Source organism: Triturus cristatus, chromosome 4_1 (genome assembly GCF_964204655.1).
Source record: "Triturus cristatus chromosome 4_1, aTriCri1.1, whole genome shotgun sequence".
NCBI classification, from domain to species: domain Eukaryota; kingdom Metazoa; phylum Chordata; class Amphibia; order Caudata; family Salamandridae; genus Triturus; species Triturus cristatus.
In genome coordinates this window covers 676423054-676443329 of record NC_140585.1, presented here as the reverse complement: position 1 = coordinate 676443329, position 20276 = coordinate 676423054, and the positions used below count along the sequence as shown (strand labels likewise).

Sequence of the window (20276 nt, the reverse complement as noted above, 5' to 3'; positions counted from 1 at the left end):
ATTGCTCTTGGTGTTCTGCATAAATACTTTACACATTGCCTCTAAGTTAAGTTTGACTGCTTTTGTGCCAAGCAACACGAGGGTTAAGAACAAGTTAAATTAGTGACTTTTTGTGGTTCACCCTCCCAAGTTTTTTGGCTGTTGCTTGAGAACAGCTCACAGCGTCCTCACCCATCAACCCAATTTCTCACAGGCCTCTTCTGCTAAAGGTATTTGCCCATCTGCTCAAAGTTTGACAACAACGTGAAGAAGGATGGCGACTCAAGTTTTCTAATGGGAAATCTGGTACTTCAGCAAAACCCCAAACTTACTTTGTTTGATCACTGTACAGCTGTATGTGTGTATCAAAGCATTGCAAATGTACAGACACTGACTGTCACAACTATATACTCGCAAAATATGAAATGGAGGGATTACTCCATCTTGTCTTAGCCTAAATTGCAATCCTCCCTTTTGTTTCTGGGATGTTAAGGAAGGATATGAGGAAGGAATGGGGTGAACAGACCCTGCCTCATATACTCCTATCCTCTCCTCTCAAACCTTTGCTAATTCACTTGTTTTAGACTGACTAGGAAGGATCACGACTAGAGAAAGGATTCACATTCCTAAGCTGGCTTCCCATATTCACCACATACAATTTCCTTTTGCCCCAGTTATAGAGTGGAGGAATACAATTTGGATGACAAAATAGTAAGAACTGGAAGGAGTAAAAATAAAGTTTCACTTATACTTTATCTTCATACCTCCTCTTCATTTCTTGTGTAATTGGTGCCGGTTTTCAGAGTGGGAGGCACTCTAGGCGAGAAGGAACCTTGCATTTAGGGCTAATGGCCCAGCCCCACTCTGTTCAATGCCTACATGACCCCTCTGGCCAACATCATCAGAAACCATGGACTGAACATTATCTCCTACTCAGAGGACACCCAGCTCATCTTGTCTCTATCCGAACACCCTCCCACAACGAGAACCAACTTTCCACCTGTGCATGACCAACTGGATGCAAAATAACTACCTCAAGTTCAATACAGACAGGAAGGAAGTACTGATCTTACCTGAGACCTAAAATGGCTGCTGCCACATTCTTGTTGATGTGGTGGCAGCCAATCACATCTTATCTCGGGATCTGCCAGCTCCGTGGGTCCTCTGGGGTGTGAAATATCTATACATTTTGAACCTTCATTTCTCAAAAATTACTGATTAGATTCACACCAAAACACAAAAAGCACACTTTCTGAACCAAGATCTAGCTTTCTTATTCAGTGCAAACCCTTGTGAAGTGATTAATGCAATTTAAAACTGATATTAGTCATTATTTCTATCTTCAGACCAATCAAATACATAGTGTACAGTGTCCGGTGTGAAATAAAACTGACATTTGATCCGTATATCAATATACAGTTTCCTTGCTGCTCCTGTCAGTCTGCAAATGCCACTGTTCGGTATTGTGTGATGAGTAGTTTGCTGAACCAACAGTATCCCAGGAGACTTCTAATACTGATAATGAAACTGATTTAAATGATGACCAATATCAGTTTTACATTGCTATTAATTATTTTGTATGGTATTGCATTGGTTTACATTGTTTAATGTATCATTAATTGATTGGATTTTTTTTTTTTAAATGATAGCATTTCACTTGCATCTCTTAATGTGTTTCTGTATATGGGATTTGATTAGATTAGATCTATTGGTGGTTTCGGCATCAGTTCACCTTTCACACAAGAAAAATAAATAATTTAAACATTTCAAAGAATACTGTTCAAAATCATTTCCAGATGCAGATAGCATGTGTCATGATAATAGTCCATCAGCATCAGTGACGACTTGTTAGCCTCTGGTCTGGTCCATGAACTCTTGCTGGGTGTTGGGTGTATGTTTTTCTCATGGGAATGAATTGTGACCTTGTGGAGCCTTCGGGTTTCCAGGTCTTGCTTTTAGGCACATTTTGTTTTTTCTTGAGGTCCCAGCTCTTTACTAGGTATCTTCCTGTTTGTTTGGACACCTCCACATAGATGAGACTCGGGAGAAATAATGCACAGTCCTTGTCAAAGTTTAATTATTCTTTTTCAAAGTTATGACCAATGGTGTTCTTCCTGATCTCATTGTAGGGGGGACATTTTTAACAAAATTACCACATGAGCAGTTTAGAGAGGCAAATGCCTCTCTTCTGCTCAACAAGTAGTTTAAGGGGAGGGTACTGATCCTGAAAGCATGAAGAGTCTCCTTTGTCTGTGAAGGGTAGGTTTGACAAGGTAAGGTTGAGCTTTCTGAGAAACAACATCAAACAGTCTGTATAGCTCTTCTGTAGGATCGTACATCTTTCATTTGTCTCCCATGGTGGTTATTTGTTTTTGGACAATTTTCTTGATTTTCTCTTTAGAAATAAATTTCGGAGCATGATTATCCGGTGACAGGGCTATTCCAAGGCAAATTTCTTCTTTTTCCCAGTCATCGGTAAATGGAGATTTTTGGCTGAGAGAGAAGTGCTCTCTACATGCTTTGTTGATTAAATTTGTTTCTAGAGATCTTAGCCTCTTTAAACCGTAGTTTACAGAAGACATTTGACAGATGTCTATATGACTGAGACATAACAGGGATTTAGCAATTCCATGCTAAATGATATAACCGCTACACAATCACTTTGTTTCCTGGCCCGGCAATAAGAGGCAAGCAGACATTTTACCTGCTGTTAGTTTCCTTACGCTGATCAGAAAATGAGTTAGAGTTAGAAAATGTTTACCTTTTTTTGCATTTTGGGTATGATCCTAGGTTGATATAGTATGTCACAAATGTCCACATTTAGCTGTGTATCTTTCTCTATTGCTGCCGGTGGAGACATTGAAACTATTGGAAACCTGCAAGCCTGGTACCCCTACATCAAAGATACCATGGGGAATAAATCACCCAGACCGGCGATGCTACTGCCATGCTTTTATGTGAGAGCCCATACTTCATGAAGCCTTCTAAATAATAGATCAGAAGGGAGGCTCAATCCATTTACAAATTCCTTAGAATATAAAAGTAAAAAATGTGGTATGCCTCAAATGTACTGTTCTGCTAGGGATAGTTCTCAAGAATTTTGTGGTGCTAGCTCTATTTTAGAGTCAGTGGAAAACTCAGAACTATATTCTGATATCCCTACACCCAGAAAACTCAAAATCACGAGTAATTTCATTTGATTAAAAACATGTTTGTTGCGTTTTAGAATTCACTTAACTGAAGGCACGTATCATTTTGTATTTGTCGTAAACACCTTACTTAATTCTATACCACATCCAGAAAAAGCATATGATGTCATGTCATGTATGGTATTAAAATGACAGGTGTCATTGCCAGTTGATCAGCAATCACAGAGTGTGTCAGTGATGATGTCCGTGGCAATACCAATGAGCTCCTTAATTGAAGCTGGGGCAACATTTCACTCTTTATTTGCATCTATGGAAAATATTGTCACTTTAGCAACTTTTTGTTGCACATGAACTTCTAGGACCATGAAAAATTACAATTCCGTGTACTGATGGGGTGGGGGAGGGGTTTGGATGCATTGTGGATCTGTAGTTGATCATTGTCAATAAATATTCTTTGTTTCTCTTTGCAGGAAGTTACAAAAGCTGTGCAGCCTTTACTACTGGGAAGAATAATAGCCTCTTATGACCCTGACAACAAGAAAGAGCGATCGATTGCATACTACCTTGGCATAGGGCTATGCCTCCTTTTCTTTGTGAGGATGCTACTTCTTCACCCGGCTATTTTTGGACTTCACCATATAGGGATGCAAATGAGAATAGCCATGTTTAGTTTAATATACAAAAAGGTAATAGCATCCTTATGTTGCTGTACGATTGATATTGCTATTAGATAGCCGGTATGTTATGTTGTTATCGGCATTTGTATATCACACTTTCTGATATTTTTTGTGGTCTCATAGGGGCCGATTGACAGAACTAATCTGAGATAAAATCCTAAACTTACTACTTTTGGTATTCACTGAAGGCATTTAGTAGTAGTAAAGTTGGGACTCCTAACTTTACTACTACTAAACTGAGACAAAATCCTAACTTTACGGCTTTCGGTATTCACAAAAGGCATTTAGTAGTAGTAAAGTTAGGAATCCTAACTTTACTACTACTAAATACCTTTTGTGAATACCGAAAGGCGTAAAGTTAGGATTTAGTAGTAAAGTTAGGAGTCCTAACTTTATTACTACTAAATGCCGTCTGTGAATACCAAAAGTAGTAAGTTTAGGATTTTATCTCAGATTAGTTCTGTCAATCGGCCCCAATGTGTTTTCAGTTCTCTGGCAATCTACCATATGGTTCTAGGCGTATTATATAAAAATCAGACTATGTATGACTCAACTTGATGATGTGCTATGGATATTGTGCTTTGGTCATATTTTGGTTAAGGCATATGATCCTGGTTTAGCATTTGTCAGATGGGTTCCTCTGTCACAAATGTAATGGCTATCCCGTCCACCTTATTATAAGGGCATTAAATCCTATGGCACTTGTAACAAGGTGAACAGAATATCGGTCACGTTTGTGACAGTATAACCCATCTACAAAAGTCAAAGGGCCAGATGTAGAGCTTGGTGTACAGGTTACTCTAGCACAACTGTGATGGATATCCCATCTGCCAAAATACCAATTCTATTATATCCTGCAGGATATATATTTTGGTGGATGGGGTATCCGTCAGCCTTTGTGACGGAGTAACCCATTCGCCAAGATCTAAATCAGGCCCTACATCTTAATCCTGGTCCTCTCTTCAGTGGGGTGAAGTGTCTGTAGTGTCAAAGACACAGAGAGGTCACGGGGGATTAGTGCACAGTCCTGGTCCTGATACCAATTAATAAATAATTCTACTCTAAGGGCTGACATTTAGATGGAAATCACTGAGGAGGTGTTCGATTTCAAATAGTCACACAGTTGCAATGATTTTTGCAATGTTAGCCTGAGATGGCCATGTAGGGAGAAGGACCTCTGGAACAGCAGCTATTTATTTTGAAAACAAGTTATAGTAGCATGCTTTCGTTTTTAAGATCATAAGCATTATTAATGTGAAACATTATTACAATCAAGAGAGAGTCCATCCCGAGTCATCTAGGCTGAGCCAACTGGATATAGGGGAAATACCTTTTTCTTAAAGGAAATCTCAGTAACTGAATGTTATCCAGTGACATGCTTCTTCATCGAGTTCTTCCCAACCCTCTGATGTCGGGCATATTAAGAATTACTGGGCAAGACGGGCTAGTCTGAGTTACTTTCACTCCTTGGCCCTTAAGTATGATCAACTAATTTCTGCTACGGATCCCAATCCTGTGGCTTTCATCAGCATCAGTATGTACCTATTAATACCCTTTTGGTAAAGGGTGGCTGGTTATTTATTTAATCAAGTATCAACAAAAGGAGAGGGGGGGACTGGTAGAAAATATACGTACAGAGCCCGTGCCCCAAAGCTTATAGTCAATTCAAGATATGGGGCCCACTGTTCCTAAGAGGAAGAAGTAGATAGTGGACAAATGAGGAGGCGGCCAGTCAACAAGACTGTTTCTTGTTGCCCTCACTCACCCCTAGGGGTGTCATGCTTTATCATCGCGTGGGTTCTCGTCATCGGGCTGGTGCTGCCATCCCTTACGGGTCCCCCGAATCACCCCACTTTAGGACGCCCTCGCACTCATCATATGGAAACCAAAACCCATAAATCTCCGCCAAAGTGACCCTTCGGGGGACTCGTAGCACATTCTCTTCCAGTACAAAATGCTATGTCTAGACAACTTTTAAAACTTTTACTACTTGTACAGTGCAGCACGCATGCAAAGTCGTAAAAGAAAGGACAAATGAAAACATTTCTCCTTTTAACGCCTGCTTTCAAATTGTGTTCAGTTTCTACACAAAACCCTGTCTCAAATTTTTGGTAGATAGGGTTTTGCATCAAAAAGCATGAGTAGTTGAATGGGAACGTTAAGAAGCTTTGAAGCTAAGTAACGGAAAGCAGGGCTTCTTGCTACTTTGGTTTACTTTTAAGAAATTTCCAGCACAAGACACGTTTTGCACTGGAGAGTAAATAACAACAAAAAATGGTGCTGTTTGTGTCATTTTTTGGACACAAACACAAAGTGTTGGTAAATCTGGTCCTTAATTTCATATAGTTTCGTGTGTATTTCGTATGATTTCTGCAATGAAAATTTCACAAATTTTACCCAAGCCTGTAACGGCAGCCCAAATTCCACTGAATAACCAGCCTGACTGCATTTATGAAATAAGTCCACAAATAATCTAAGCTCAGATGCATAACTGCAAAAATGGACTTGAAGTATAAACATAGCTGTTGCGGAAATAAATAAAGAAATAATTCCTTATGTATAGGACGCACCATCTGAACTTGCACTAAATAGCCCTAGAAACAACATTTGAACTGTATATTGAATGTTTGCAACCATTTGAATAAGCATGGGTGCGCTCTTTGAGACCGATAATACAGGCAGGAAATATAAAAAAAATTTAAGCACTAGAAATATGTATGCTTTCACAAACGTTAGCACTTCTTGGTGGTAAAATCATGCGCCAGCTGTAGGTATTAACTTAGTCCAACGAGTCCTATTTTCAAGGTTATAATAGACCAACAGATGCCCCCATCTTTCTTCTATTATATGTCATACACTACTCACCCAAGAATGTAGTGTCTCACCTAAGAAGGTAGTGATGGCAAATGTAATTTAAAACATTGCTGCTGACTGTAATAGTAATGTACTAGTATCTACATATATTGTTTTTTAGATAATAATTTCTGCCCAGGTGGCCAACCTTGAGTGCACCTCCTTCACGTACCTCACTCAAGTGTATTTATACAGCAGTTGCGACTGTCTGCATGCTTTCTGTGCTTTCCCCCTCCCAAACCTAGATGGCATATGGGCTGGCTGCTTAATAGAGCCCAATGTTGTTTACTCCTGGATGGGCTCCGCACGGTGTATATACACTGGTTATTTAAAAAGTGACAGCGCCAAACTATTAAGCGTTATGACCCAAGACAGGATAAGACAACATCCCTAGTCACTCACACATAACACCAAACACTTCCCACATAGAATTACAAAAATCCACAACACTCTTCCAACTACACTCTACATGCTACCCACGTGGGAAAGCTCTTCGGCTGCCCTCCCAGGAGTAGTAAATGCTATCCACTGAAGTTCAATCTGACCTAAATGCTCTGTAAACTTCTACCAACATCTACCCAACAACAGGTCAAGTGGAACATTTCTGTAATCTCCTTGAGGTCACTTAAACTGTTCTAGGAAACTGTTTCCTGTCTTAAGCAGGGAACTCTGCTCCTCGAACGTATCTTCATGATCACCTAAACTATGCAAAATATTCTGAACATTGTTGCAAAGATTGCTGGGCACTACCCAGTACCACAATTGTCACATAGTGCATTGGCGTCTTAAGCTAACTCTATGGGTCATTGGTCTTCAGCTGACAAACGTAATACAAGCATTCATAAGGCACCTTTGCTGGGGTTCCCGATTGAACAGTCCACTGTCCTTCTGTCCTGTTTCTGTTCATCACGGTTCCACCTTACAGCTTGACCTGAGAGATGGCTCCATTTCAATCCACTATCGGGTTTTTATTTTCAACTCCCTTGATCCTTGATATATACTGAGGCTCTCATTCCAAGGTGTATTTGGGTGCCAGAAGACTGTCTGGTATCATAACAATACTGCGGTGTGTGGTTTTCTTTGGTCCAGTTTTACCACCGCATTGTGTGTTCAACTGTTTGCAGTTTTTTTCCTACGTTTCAAGCTGCAAACGGTGGAATGTGGACTCTTTTTCCTCCACATAGCTAAAGCCCGGAGGAATTTGTGTGGGGAAATACTGGGAATGCTTGGCAACTTTATATATCTCTCAAGGGGAAATCAGATGAAAACGGTGTCTGCGCTTGTTTTCTGATCTCTGTCTTTGTGTGGCACGTGGAATGAGGGTCACAGAGTCCCAACACTCACACGTGGACTCACTAATCCTTCTGCCTTAAACAGCCTCAGAATCCTCAACAATTCCCACAATTGACTTCCATACTCTTGTACTTCAGGGACAGCCAACTAAGTATGAACTGACAGAGAGGGCACAATCAAGGCGATGGAATTGGGTCGAATTTTCCACGTGAACAAGGGTGGCAAATATTAAAATGTATTCTTACACTACTTAATATAATATACCTAACACCAGCGTGGATAACAGAACCATAGCTGTTACTGAGTGAGAAATCTAGGAAAAAGAATCACCCCATATTTCAACCCAGAAGCGCCAGATAGCGCTGAAAAAGTTGCACCAGTGCTTGTAAATTGCAGACTCTGATACACCAGGCCAGGATCTCTGACTCCACAGACAGGGTAGGTAGAATATGCATTGGGCATAAAATCTGGTAAGGTCACAGCATTCCTTAACATACTCCTTGCACTTTTGTGAATCCCAATAAATGAAAATGACACACAAACTGTGGGCACACAGATGCATATATTGTCTCGTGTTTATGACTCACTGCCAGTGTACCCATAGTTGCATCATGTGACACATAAATCATGATGTGCATTGACCGCTCGACAGGAGTTTGGTGAAATGTTGAGATAGAAGACTGCAGGTTGTTCTTTTAAAACGTCTTGATTGCTTTCAAACTGTGTTAGAACTCGGAGTTGGATTGATAATGCCTGGCAGTCTACACCAGTCGAGTCCAGTTAAATCCCCATATTACATTTTGTGTGGCATGTTTAATCAAAGCCTATCTTTTATCCTGTTATATCTAGAAGTTCCAAACTCACGGGAACACTGCATCTTGTTGGACTGTGGTAGATATGAAGATGTAAAAAGGCTAATGGCACTAATTAGACATTTTAGAGAGGGCGATCAGTAATCATTTGTTGCAAGAGCAGTGTTGTTATTTTCGTAGCGGAAGTGACATTGCATGTACTACGGAAATTGTTCTTTGAATTCTGTGGCAGTAGGACTGTTACTCATGCACCTATCGTATGCACACGAAAAAGTCGCGGGCACAAAGAAAATACGCTCCAGAGGTAAACCATCATGATGCAGACCATTGAATGTCCAATGCCCATAAAAACATACAATACAAGATATGGAGAAGTTGGGGTTTTTTAGGGAATAATGAAATGTTCCAAACATTAGAATTCAAATATTTGTAGATGAAATATTATAATGTATTGTAACCTTGCTTTTTATATATCTTTTGCATCAAACGAAGGATTTAAAGTTTTGGTAAGTCTGTGCTTTAATTAAATAAAATTACCTAAATCAATGTATGCTTGTTTATCTGCATTCCTGTCATTGCTCGGTGTAAGAACGCTGCTACGCGTAGTTTATTTGTCTGATTGTTTAAGTTGGAATAATCTTAAAACATGTTATTTATTCATTATATTTGTACTCGTTCGCCCGTGAAATCTCTCACTAGCTCTCTAATCAGTGTAAGCGGACGCTGTAAAGAGGCTTTTGTATACAAATACAACGTCTTTTCTTGATAGAATAAAAGCTAATCATCCTTTCGGTCTATTGAACAACTTCCTTTCAACATGCCTACCTCTAAAACTGTAAACATGAATAGTGTTTTGTTCGTGTGCTGGCAGCCTCCATGTTCACAATACATGTTCTAAAGTTCCATTTACTTCTCATAAGTGGAGTGAGCTCCCAACATAGTGAAGGGAAAATTAGAAAACATATAGGGGGATATGAACAATGAAATGCTTCATGCAGCACACATGAAAGTTACAAAATGGCATTTTTTTAAAAGATTTGTTTATGTACATAACAAACCATGGCATTTTGCTTTTTCCATGTGCGCTGCACAAGGCAGCACACATGGAAAAAGCAAAAACTTGTTTTGCCAACTTAAGACCAGGATTTTCCTGGTCTTAATCTTGGCGCTGCCTCCTATATATGCCACCATTGTACACAGGGGACAGCGTCAAATACAATGTGTTTTGCAATGGAACGTCCACCACAACACCCACTGCACGCCCCTTTCACGCTAAACATAGCGTGAAAGAGTGCCTTATGTACAAGGCAGCGTTAAGCCACGTTAAGTAGCTTAACTCTGCCTTGTACATATGGCAAGGCCCCTATCGCCACGGGAACGTCACAAAAAGTGACGTTCCCGTGGCAATAGGGGCTTGTACATATGCCCCATAGTGTTCATCGGTCATATATTGCACCTTTTTAATGCACAACACATTTAAAGACAGCATGGGAAATCGGCCTCTATTAGCATGTTGGGTCTTAGCTACGCCCCTTGCATTTCCTGCATCAGTAAAAGTTGGGCCTCGTTTTAGCCTCTCTGGACTTTTCCTCTTTATCTTTCTGTATGTGCTTTTTATTGATTTGATAAGTTTAATTGATTTGATGTGTGATTTGTCTATTACATTTATTATTGCTTGCTCTGCGCCTAGTATTCTGGGTTTTCTGGCACTCTTGTGGTTTGTAGATAGATAAACAAATCGGTGACCGAGGTAGGATAGAAAAGGAGCCTATATTAATGGCAATTACAATCAACTCGATGTGAAAATTGCGCCGCAGTGCTAATATCTGTAAATAAAACACACATTCAGGATTATCTGTTTGACAATAGCTTATCCTCAAGAGGTATTCATCTTGTGCCCACACCTTGGACAGAGTAAGGTGTTTACAAAAATAGACAAACATAAAGGAGAGAAGCGCATTACAAATGACCTCTTACACAGGAGAAGCCTAGAGTGAAATGACAGCTACCCAGCCTTGGTAAAAGAATGAAGCTTGACATAAGAATCAGTGTATCTGGCCTCGAAAACAGTTTTTGGCTTTTCTCTGTAGCAACGGGTTGGGAACGCATCAGCAGCACCTTAACAGAATGTGGTGCAAAAAAAAAGTTTGAAGTGTATAGCAAAGTCTGATACTAATACATCCACTGCTGGGATTTGTTTTTGCCCCCACAATCACAGGCTCCTCTGCCAGTAAGTCCACTTGAGCGTTTATCCTTCCGACGTTGATAATATTAGTGCCAATAAGTTGCGTAGCAATAAACACTTGTTGTCTGTTAACTTCCGCCAAGATATCCTGTGGGCGAACGTGCACTACAAACATAAATGTGTTATGTTTCAAAGCTGTCTGGGTTCTCAATACAAAAGCAACTCAGACATATATGTTTTGGTGACGTCTATAGTGTGCATACTACGTGCGATTCGCCCCCCCCACACGCCGTCCAACCCTTCCCCCAAAACAAAACCTGTCACATAGAGGCTGTACACTGTCCAAAGTTGATGTTCCACAGCGTAGTCCTTTATTTACATTAACGTGATTGTTAGACATTGACCGTTTATACCTCATAACATAATGGATAATCAACAAAGACATTCGTTGAGCCTTAAAGACATTCTCAAGATGGGGCAAAGATACCAAAGCAGGTTACATATGTGAAATTGTACTTAAATTCATAAGAACTTGCACTAAACCACACCAACACAAAATTGTGTTCGACGCCCCGTGCTCCTTGTCCTAGCAGGCCCCAACTTGCACAGGCCCAAAGCGCACCCCCAAGGGCATTTGACAGCAAAAAAATATCACATTGTCGAAGAGACATAAGTTGCTACTTCCCAACCTCCACCCAAGAGGTAACTAACTCACCAGGGTACCGCATAACGCATTGGTTCCCACCGGGGGACCTGCTCATAGGTGCACCCCAAAAGATATTTTACACCAGTATCACGGGTAGGGCAGGAGAGTCCCGGACCACCAGCAGGTCAGGCCCCCTCCCGCCAGCCCGGAGCCGCACTGAATGAATGCTCCCCCCTGTCCAGAGGGCTAGTCCATATCAAAATCTACCTCTCGGCAGCTCCCACTACTTTCCTGTCAAGGAACCTGTCACAGGGCTAGGAGCTTACTGGTGCACTCCCCCTCCCTCTTCCGTCATTTGACAGCAACTTACCTCATCAATGGCCCCCAAGATTGTCTGGACAAATAGCTCCTGGCCCTTAAGTGACAAGTGCACCCTGTCCTTGTGGAAAAGCTCAGCTTTGGATACCTGGATTAGCCCGTGCCTAATTGTACGGAAGGAAGAGCCAGCCAATATTTTTCCGACCGCATGGTTCAGTTTTTCAACGGAATCATTAACCGCTTGAACGGGAGCATCCCCTGGCCATACCGCCGAGGTTTCACCTCCGACCAAAAAATGACAGTATCCGGCAACATGTTCCTCACCTTAGACACCATTGAGAATAAAGCCTCTTTTACTCCCCTCCGACCATTCGGGATCATGTCATTACCCCCTGCATGAATAATCAGAATGTCCGGGATGGGTACACTACCATTCTCGATCGCACGCTGCAACTGCTCCCTCAGATCCTTTAGACGCAGGACACCAATCCCCACCCAGTGGTGATTGACGCCTGCTGCCAGCCACGCCATCTCCAAGACTGATCCACGGAAATACTGCGCCGCCCTGCGCACAAATGAATGACTACACTAGCATACCTGTGTCACAGCTGAAAGGAAAGAAAGAGAGAGGAAGGTGGAGGAAGAGTGACAAAGAAAAGCCCATGGTGAGAGGGAGGCAGCGATGTCGCACCTCCCCAAAACTCCCTACCTAAGCCAAATGAGGTCTAAAATAGCACTTGAAGCATGACGACTTCCACCTGCCCACCCTCTTGATCGCCCCCGATAGTAGACCAATTGCAGCCGCAGTAGTGGCCACCCACTAATGTGAATGAATGTGAAGTGAACTGAGCTGGATTCTCACCCAGCAGAATTAGGGAGCATTGACAGAGCAGTCTAGAGCCCTGACCTTCCGGTCGACTCTCTGTAGGAAAGCCTGCATCAGTGCCTCCGGGCAATAGGAGGCCCCTGGAGTCGAAAGCAGACACACCCACACTCCCTTCCCCAAAGGGCCTGTCTTAGACTTCCTCACTCTAATCTGTAGTATGTCACCTGATACCATAACATCCAAGACATCAATACCCGCACCAGTGTCCCCCTTTGATGCTAATAAAAGCTCCGACATTCTGAATGCCCAAAAGAAGGCTAGCGAGTAGGCTAGGTTGAACAGGCACACCTCGTACGGCGACCGGCAGACCCGGGGTAAGGTCTCCAAAATGCGGGACAATCTATCTATATCAATGGGTCTCCTGTTGTCGTTGCCCACTGGGGCTAGACGCTCCCAACCCTTTATGGCAGATCGAACCCTAGGATCCTTGGTCGGGTCAGCCACCCTTTCCAGCCTGGCAAAGAAGGCAATAGCTGATAATTGCCTACGCACCATTGACAATGACCTCCCACTCCCTTGTTGCCTAACCATAAATTGCAGTACCCCTTGCGGTGTAAATCGTTGCTTCACCCCAGCTGCACCCAAGCACTCTAAATACATCTGCCATGCATTCTCATACATACGCTTTGTCTTGGGAGCCAGGGAAGCCGCTATCAGATCTGGGGCAATGGGGCACCAAGCCACCATAATTCCTCTGGGAAATCCGTCATCGTCCTGTCTGCCTGTGGCCACCGTGCCCGGAACTCTGCCAACTTAGAATGAGACAAGGCATCAACGACTGCATTGTCCACAACTGGCACATGCTTAGCAGTCAAATATACATTCTGCAGAAGGCAGCAAAGAACAAGTTTCTTCAGCAATCGAAGAACGAAGGGGCATTTAGCAGTCTGCTTATTGATCACTAACACTGCCGACAAACTGTCAGACCAAAACACAATCCTCCTGTTTGCTAGTAGTGGCCCCCAAATGTGTAATGCTACCATGATTGAAAATAGCTCTAGGAATGTCACATTGCGTGTTAACCCTGAGGACACCCATTCCCATGGCCAGTGCTTTATGCACCATCTTGTGCCGCAGACCGCACCAAAACCGACGCTGCCTGCTGCATCTGTGTAGAGCTCTACCTCTGCATTGGATTGCACAGGCTGCTGCTAAAGCAGGGTACCATTGAAATCAGCCAAGAACCCCTTCCAAGTGTGTAGATCATTCTTAACCTCAGAGGACAACCTAGTGTGGTGGTGCTTGGCCTGCAAGCCCGCCATCACCCTGGCAATGTTCCTGGAGAACGCCCCTCCCATGGGAATAACTCTAAGGGCAAAATTAAGCTGCCCCACCAAACCCTACAATTGATGCAAAGTAACCTTCCTGGCAGCTAAGCATGCGTCAATGGAAACCCTGGATGCTGAGACTTTATCTTGTGGGAGTCTACAAGCACCGGCTACTGTATCTATCTCAATACCCAAGAAAGACAAGCAAGTGGTGGGGCCCTCAGTCTTATCCTCCACTAAGGGGACCCCCAAGGACTGAGCTAACTGTTTTAAACCCAGCAGGGCCTTCTCACATGCTGGTGAGTCCGGCGGGCCTAAAAAGAGAAAGTCGTCCAAGTAGTGCACCACATCCTGTGTCGCCACCAGATCTTCCACTGCCTACCCCAGGAAACGACTGAAGGTCTCAAAGACCGAACAGGCGATTGAGCAACCCATTGACATGCAGAGATCAATGAAGAAACACCCTTCAAATGTAAATCCTAGCAAACGAGTGTCCTTTGGATAAACTGGCAGGAGGCGAAAGGTGGCCTCTATGTCAGATTTCGCCATCAAGGCACCCCTACCTAGCCTCTGCAGTTTGAGGATCGCCGTGTAAAAGGTGGTGTACAGCACAGCACACAGACCCGGATCAAGCCTGTCATTGACTGATGAACCTGGCGGGAATGAGGCGGAATTTCCCTGCCTCCTTCTTAGGAACCAATCCTAGTGGGGAACAATTCAGGTCTGGGCGTAGGAGTGCACTAAATGGACCGGCTACCCGCCCTAAACGGACATCCTTCATGATTTTTTCCTTCATGATCTCCTGGTAACGCAGCACCGACAGCTGGTTGTTGGGGGGTACTAAAGAAGGGGAGGCAGTTGATGGAATGCGGAGGCAGTTGATGGAATGCGGAAGCCATCTTTGAAACCATAATAAGACAACTGAGCGTCCTGCTGAGAACTATACCTGCCAAGAAGGTGAGCGAGCACATGTGAATGGATGGGTGTGGGCACTGTGTTGACCTGACTGAAGTTAGCGGCTCTTGGGAGTATTCTGGTGGTGCACAGACAGAATATCGAGTTGTGTTTTTTGAAGTACCATAATATCCAGTTTTAAATATCGAAGTACAAGAATATCGACTGAAAGAATATCGTGGTACAGAATATCGACAGTAAGGTAAGAAATATCGTTTTTTTATATCGAAGACAGTAATATCGTTTGTAAAAATTTTGTTGTTAATAATATTGATATTTATATTAGTGTTCTGTATTTTAGTATGTGTGTTAAAAGTATGTGATGTAATTTTTTGGTATAAGTATAGCTTTTTTTAATGTATGTGTTAATTTTTTTGCAGTAATTACTTTCATGTAAATTAATTTTTGCGTATTTTAGTTCTGTAACGGGTTGTGAGTTTATAGGGGAATAGGGTGGGAAGTAATTTAATTATAATAAAGTAATTATTCATTTCTATTTATTATTATTTATAATTAATTTATTATTAAGTGGTTAATAATCTTTATTAATTAATAGATAATTATATTAATTGTGTTATTTTTTAGGAGCGGTTGTGTGTTTTGGGGGAGTAGGGTGGGAAGTAATTTAATTATACTAAAGTAATTATTAATATTTACTTATTAATATTTATAACTAATTTATTATCAATGAATCATTAATTGGTTATTTATTTTCAATAATTATTTAATTGATAATCTGTTAATTTTAACCCTCTGCTATCCAACACTTTCCCTACTGTTGCACTCACTGGAGGGGGAATAGTAATTTTTACCCCTACGCTATCCAATACTTTCCCTACTGTTGCACTCTCTGGAGTGGGAATAGTAATTTTTACACCTACGCTATCCAGCATTTTCCCTACTCTGGCACTCTCTGGAGTGGGAATAGTAATTTTTACACCAACGCCATCCAATACTTTCCCTACTGTTGCACTCACTGGAGTGGGAATAGTAATTTTTACCCCTACGCTATCCAACACTTTCCCTACTGTTGCACTCTCTGGAGTGGGAATAGTAATTTTTACCCATATGCTATCCAACACTTTCCCTACTGTTGCACTCTCTGGAGTGGGAATAGTAATTTTTACATCTCCGCTATCCAAAACTTTCCCTACTGTTGGACTCACTGGAGTGGGAATAGTAATTTGTACCCCTCCGCTATTCAAAACTTTCCCGACTATTGCACTCACTGGAGTTGGAATAGTTAATTTTACTCCTCCGCTATCCAACACTTTCCCTACTGTTACACTCTCTGGAGTGGCAATAGTATTTTTTACCTCTACGCTATCCAACACTTTCCCTACTGTTGCAATCTCTGGAGTAGTAGTTTTATCCCCTCCGCTATCCAATATTTTCTCTACTGTTTTAGTTAATGTAGTGTAAAATGTATTTAAAAAAGATTAAAAATATTTTAATATTTTAATTTATTATATATATATATTATTTTTATTTTTATATAATTGGTGTATGTGTGTATATATGTATTGATAGTTTTTAATATGTTTCTAACAATTTATAATTTATTAAAATAATTATTTATACATATTATTAAACACGTATATGTATTATATTTCATACATATGTATGTTTAATTTATTTTTATATTATATGTATTACTTATAACTTTAAACATTTTCTAATAACTCTAACTATGTTTTTTTTAATTATATGTATTACTTACTTTATTTTACATTAAAAAAACGATATTTTTAACAACGATATTTTTAACAGCGATATTATTTTCCGATATTTTTGTACTTACCATTATGTAGATAGGACTTCGATATTCTACACATCGATATTTTTGCTTCAATATTTTTGTACCTTGATATTTTCACTGTCAATAGTCTGTCAGTGTTCCTATTCTGGTCTCTTGCCTTCCCAAGCTTCTTCAAACACTTGGAGGCCCATTAGTATAGCGGGTGGATCGCCACCGCCTGTATGGCGGTGGCGATCCACTCGCTAAAAACCTCCGCCCGCATTCAATTTCCCCCGCCACAATACCATGGCGGGGGGGACCCCGGCGGACGGGAAGACTGTCTGCCGGTTTGACGCCGGTAGGCAATCCGCCCGATTGCCTACCGGGCGGAAAAGCAGTTTATATGGTGGCGGTGTCTGGTAGACACCGCAATCCATATTACTATGAAGGCAGGCGGTGTTTGACTTTGGGGGCCCGTAGGGATTCTGGGGGGTGAGGGGTGCACATGGGGTGTACCTATGCATTTCAATGTACAACGTGGCAGGCACCGCACCGTGCCTGTCATGTTGTGCATTGAAAGGCACAGGCTGCCTCTGTGGCATTGCGGCGGGCGGTGCTCTCTGCATCGCCCGCCGCAATGTTGCAGATGCGCCATGCACCCGCCAGTGTGGCGGGCGCATGCTAATTGGGAGTGCGGGACTGCCGCACCCTCAGCTGGCGGCCCCGTTTCCCGAGGGTATGGCAGGCGGACAAAGTCCGCCCGCTATACTAATGGTGCCCTTGGTTTGTGGGTGAGCCAGGGTCCCACAAAAGGAGCATATGTGCTTAAATTTGCATGCGGACCCCCTATTACATTCCTTCTTGTTGTACTGCCAGCAGGCCTGTTTCTTGTCCCCCACCCCTCTGTTGAAATGAAAGGAATTTGGCGGTTTGGCAGCTGAGGGAGCCATATAGAATTCAGCATTCCAGATGTTTATCTCTCTCTGGTCCCATGCCATTTCCGGTCTCACTGCCTTAATTTGTCGAAACTTCATGTCATACTGTAGCCAAGCACAGCCAGGGAAACCGGAGGCTGCACCATGAATCAGTGACATATAGCGAAACAGCTGCAACATTGTGGCGGGCGGTGCTCACAGCACCGCCCGCCACAATGCAGTGGATGCACGTTGTGTATTGGCATGCACAAGGTGACAGGCACCGCACGGTGTCTGCCACCTTGTCAATGCCATTGCAGGGGGTACCATAGGTACCCCCCAATGTGCATCACCCACCCCCCCAACACTCTGGGGGCCCGCAACAGGCCCCCAAAAGCAGAAAATGCATGCCTTTCCATGGCGGCAAAAGGCTCATCTCCGCCAACATCATGATATGGATGGCGGTGTCTTGCAGACACCGCCACCATATTATTAACGTGAGAGTTGCGGCACCATAAAGCATTGGGCTGACGGTGAAAGGGGCCTAAGGTGCCGGGCATAAAGTAGTGTGTGGCCCTGGGCAAGAATTAGCGGCCGGAGCATGCGGAGTAGCTGCAACTACCAGTGGTGAATGGCCCGCCTCCCCCGATTGGACCCAAACATTCGCCGCTGCGCTGCCATATTGTGTTACCGACTGGGTGGATACCTGCCCACTGGGCTGAGACACTGATGCAACCCCAACCTGAACTGTTACCAACGGGGGTATTGTTGTGCCACCAATGGGGGTTACCACTGCCTTTCTCTTGTGAGGCCGCTGGTGCACTCTCTGATGGGGGTGCCCCACATATCTGCTAGCTGGGCCTCCCGCACTCCCCATGACCCTTTGGACACTGGGCTCGTGCTTTGAGCCACCAGAAACTGGCCTCCCTTCGCCACCTCACCTGCTGGTACCACCTGCTCCTCTGAGCCACCCTTGGTAGGCTCTGGGAGGGCTTCCCTGTATCGATCTGGGAACCTTCTCTGCCGCTTGGATGGCGGAGCTGCCTGTTGATACCTTCTTCCGGCCCTAGCGATAACATCTGTAGAGCTCGATCAATGCCGTGAGTCTTAGCCACCTTTCATTCATTACAAGTTGTGAAGTACATTTGTGTACCCAATACAGCCTGTGTGGAACTACACTTTGTTATGTTATAGTCTGTGGGTACTAACCACACAGAAAAGTTTCCCAGGCTGTTTTTAGTACTCATAGCATCAAGTGTAAAGAAAATCAAGCTATTTTCTGCATTTTATTCCATGCAAACACTCATATTGAACAATACATTTAATTGCACATAACTGTAGCATGATTACAACAGAGCACTGATGTCATCAGACATATAAGTGGGAGAGCTGCCTGTGTGTGACCCTGACCACATATTTTCCAACAAATGTTCAAAGTGATATCAACAGCCCTTAGGTAAAGCTTGCAGTACAAGGCCTTTAGGCTAACATACCTCTCAAGCAAACCAAAAACAACATCAAGGACACCTTAGAATAGTTAAAGTCGACCAAAGAGCCAAGAGTGTTCCAAACAGTTCTTGATTCCGATTTTTCTGCTTCCTCTCAGGATTCTGCCATCCTGCCATTAGTTGGCGCTCACGAGGACCCTGTGGGGCTTAGATGTTACACCAAAATAGGACAGAACCCGTTCCAATATTGCATTTCTAGTCCCACATTATATTCAAGTCCAGGCTTCGGCACAACCATACTGATGCATCATGGTCCCTGTAGTCCTTAACATCTTTAAACCCTGTCCTGAACACATCCTGGTGGCGGTGCTCTCTTCTTTCTCTTGATTCCTGGATCTTATGGACTCTCTGACATTTATAAAACAGCCTTCTGAATTCTTCACTCTTTTGGCTCCGACCCGTACTCCATTCTTGTCTTTCCTGTGTCGTGTCTTTTGCCTCCTGGGTTTGCTGCTCTTTCCCTTTCTAAGTCCCAGTTCTGCCTTCCCTTCATTGGTGGCTCCCTGATTCCTTGCACCTGGTTGATTCCTTGCACCCAGCTTTGTGGGTCCTTTGAGCCTACTGGTATTTCTGCTTGGTGAGCCCAGAGTGCAGCATCTTGCAATTCACCTTGTATGGGGTCTCCTTGCACTCTGTTTGATCCTGCTACTATAATCCAGGCTTGACCTCTGATTTCTATTTTCACTGTTGATGATAGGTTCATATGGCCTTCTCAAATCTCAGTCATACTTGGGGCCCTGTTTGGTCTAAAGTCTAAGGTTATGTTGTTAACTGTTCGGCTTGGCGATTTTCAAACTCGCTTTTACATCCCTGTTTGGAGGAGATCATCTGCTGAGATCTCATGTCGCCTCTGTAATTATCCAAAGGAAGACATTTGCTGTATCGTCTGTGTCTGCCCATCTCTACTGACCGATTGGAAAGGGCTGTTGAGACAGTTCTTTATAAGGAACACTAGCATACGTACGTGTCGGCAAGCAATTGTGGTCTGCCTCCAAGGAGAGACCGCAATGTGCTGTGGGAAATTCCTTAAGTTCATGTGCATTGTAGATTCAAAATTAGCAAAGACAGAGTTATAAAAGGAGTATGCATGACTTTC

The 20276-nt window shown here is 42.9% G+C and overlaps 1 protein-coding gene across 2 annotated transcripts in view; it reads left to right on the top strand.

Annotated features, from left to right (window-relative positions):
- The window catches only part of CFTR (CF transmembrane conductance regulator), an 880902-nt gene that overhangs the window by 285028 nt on the left and 575598 nt on the right, over window positions 1-20276 (top strand). For both annotated transcript variants that reach the window (XM_085653127.1, XM_085653128.1), the window contains one exon: window positions 3599-3814. In XM_085653127.1, coding sequence (XP_085509253.1) covers window positions 3599-3814 — 216 coding nt within the window. The remainder of the gene's footprint in view (window positions 1-3598; window positions 3815-20276) is intronic.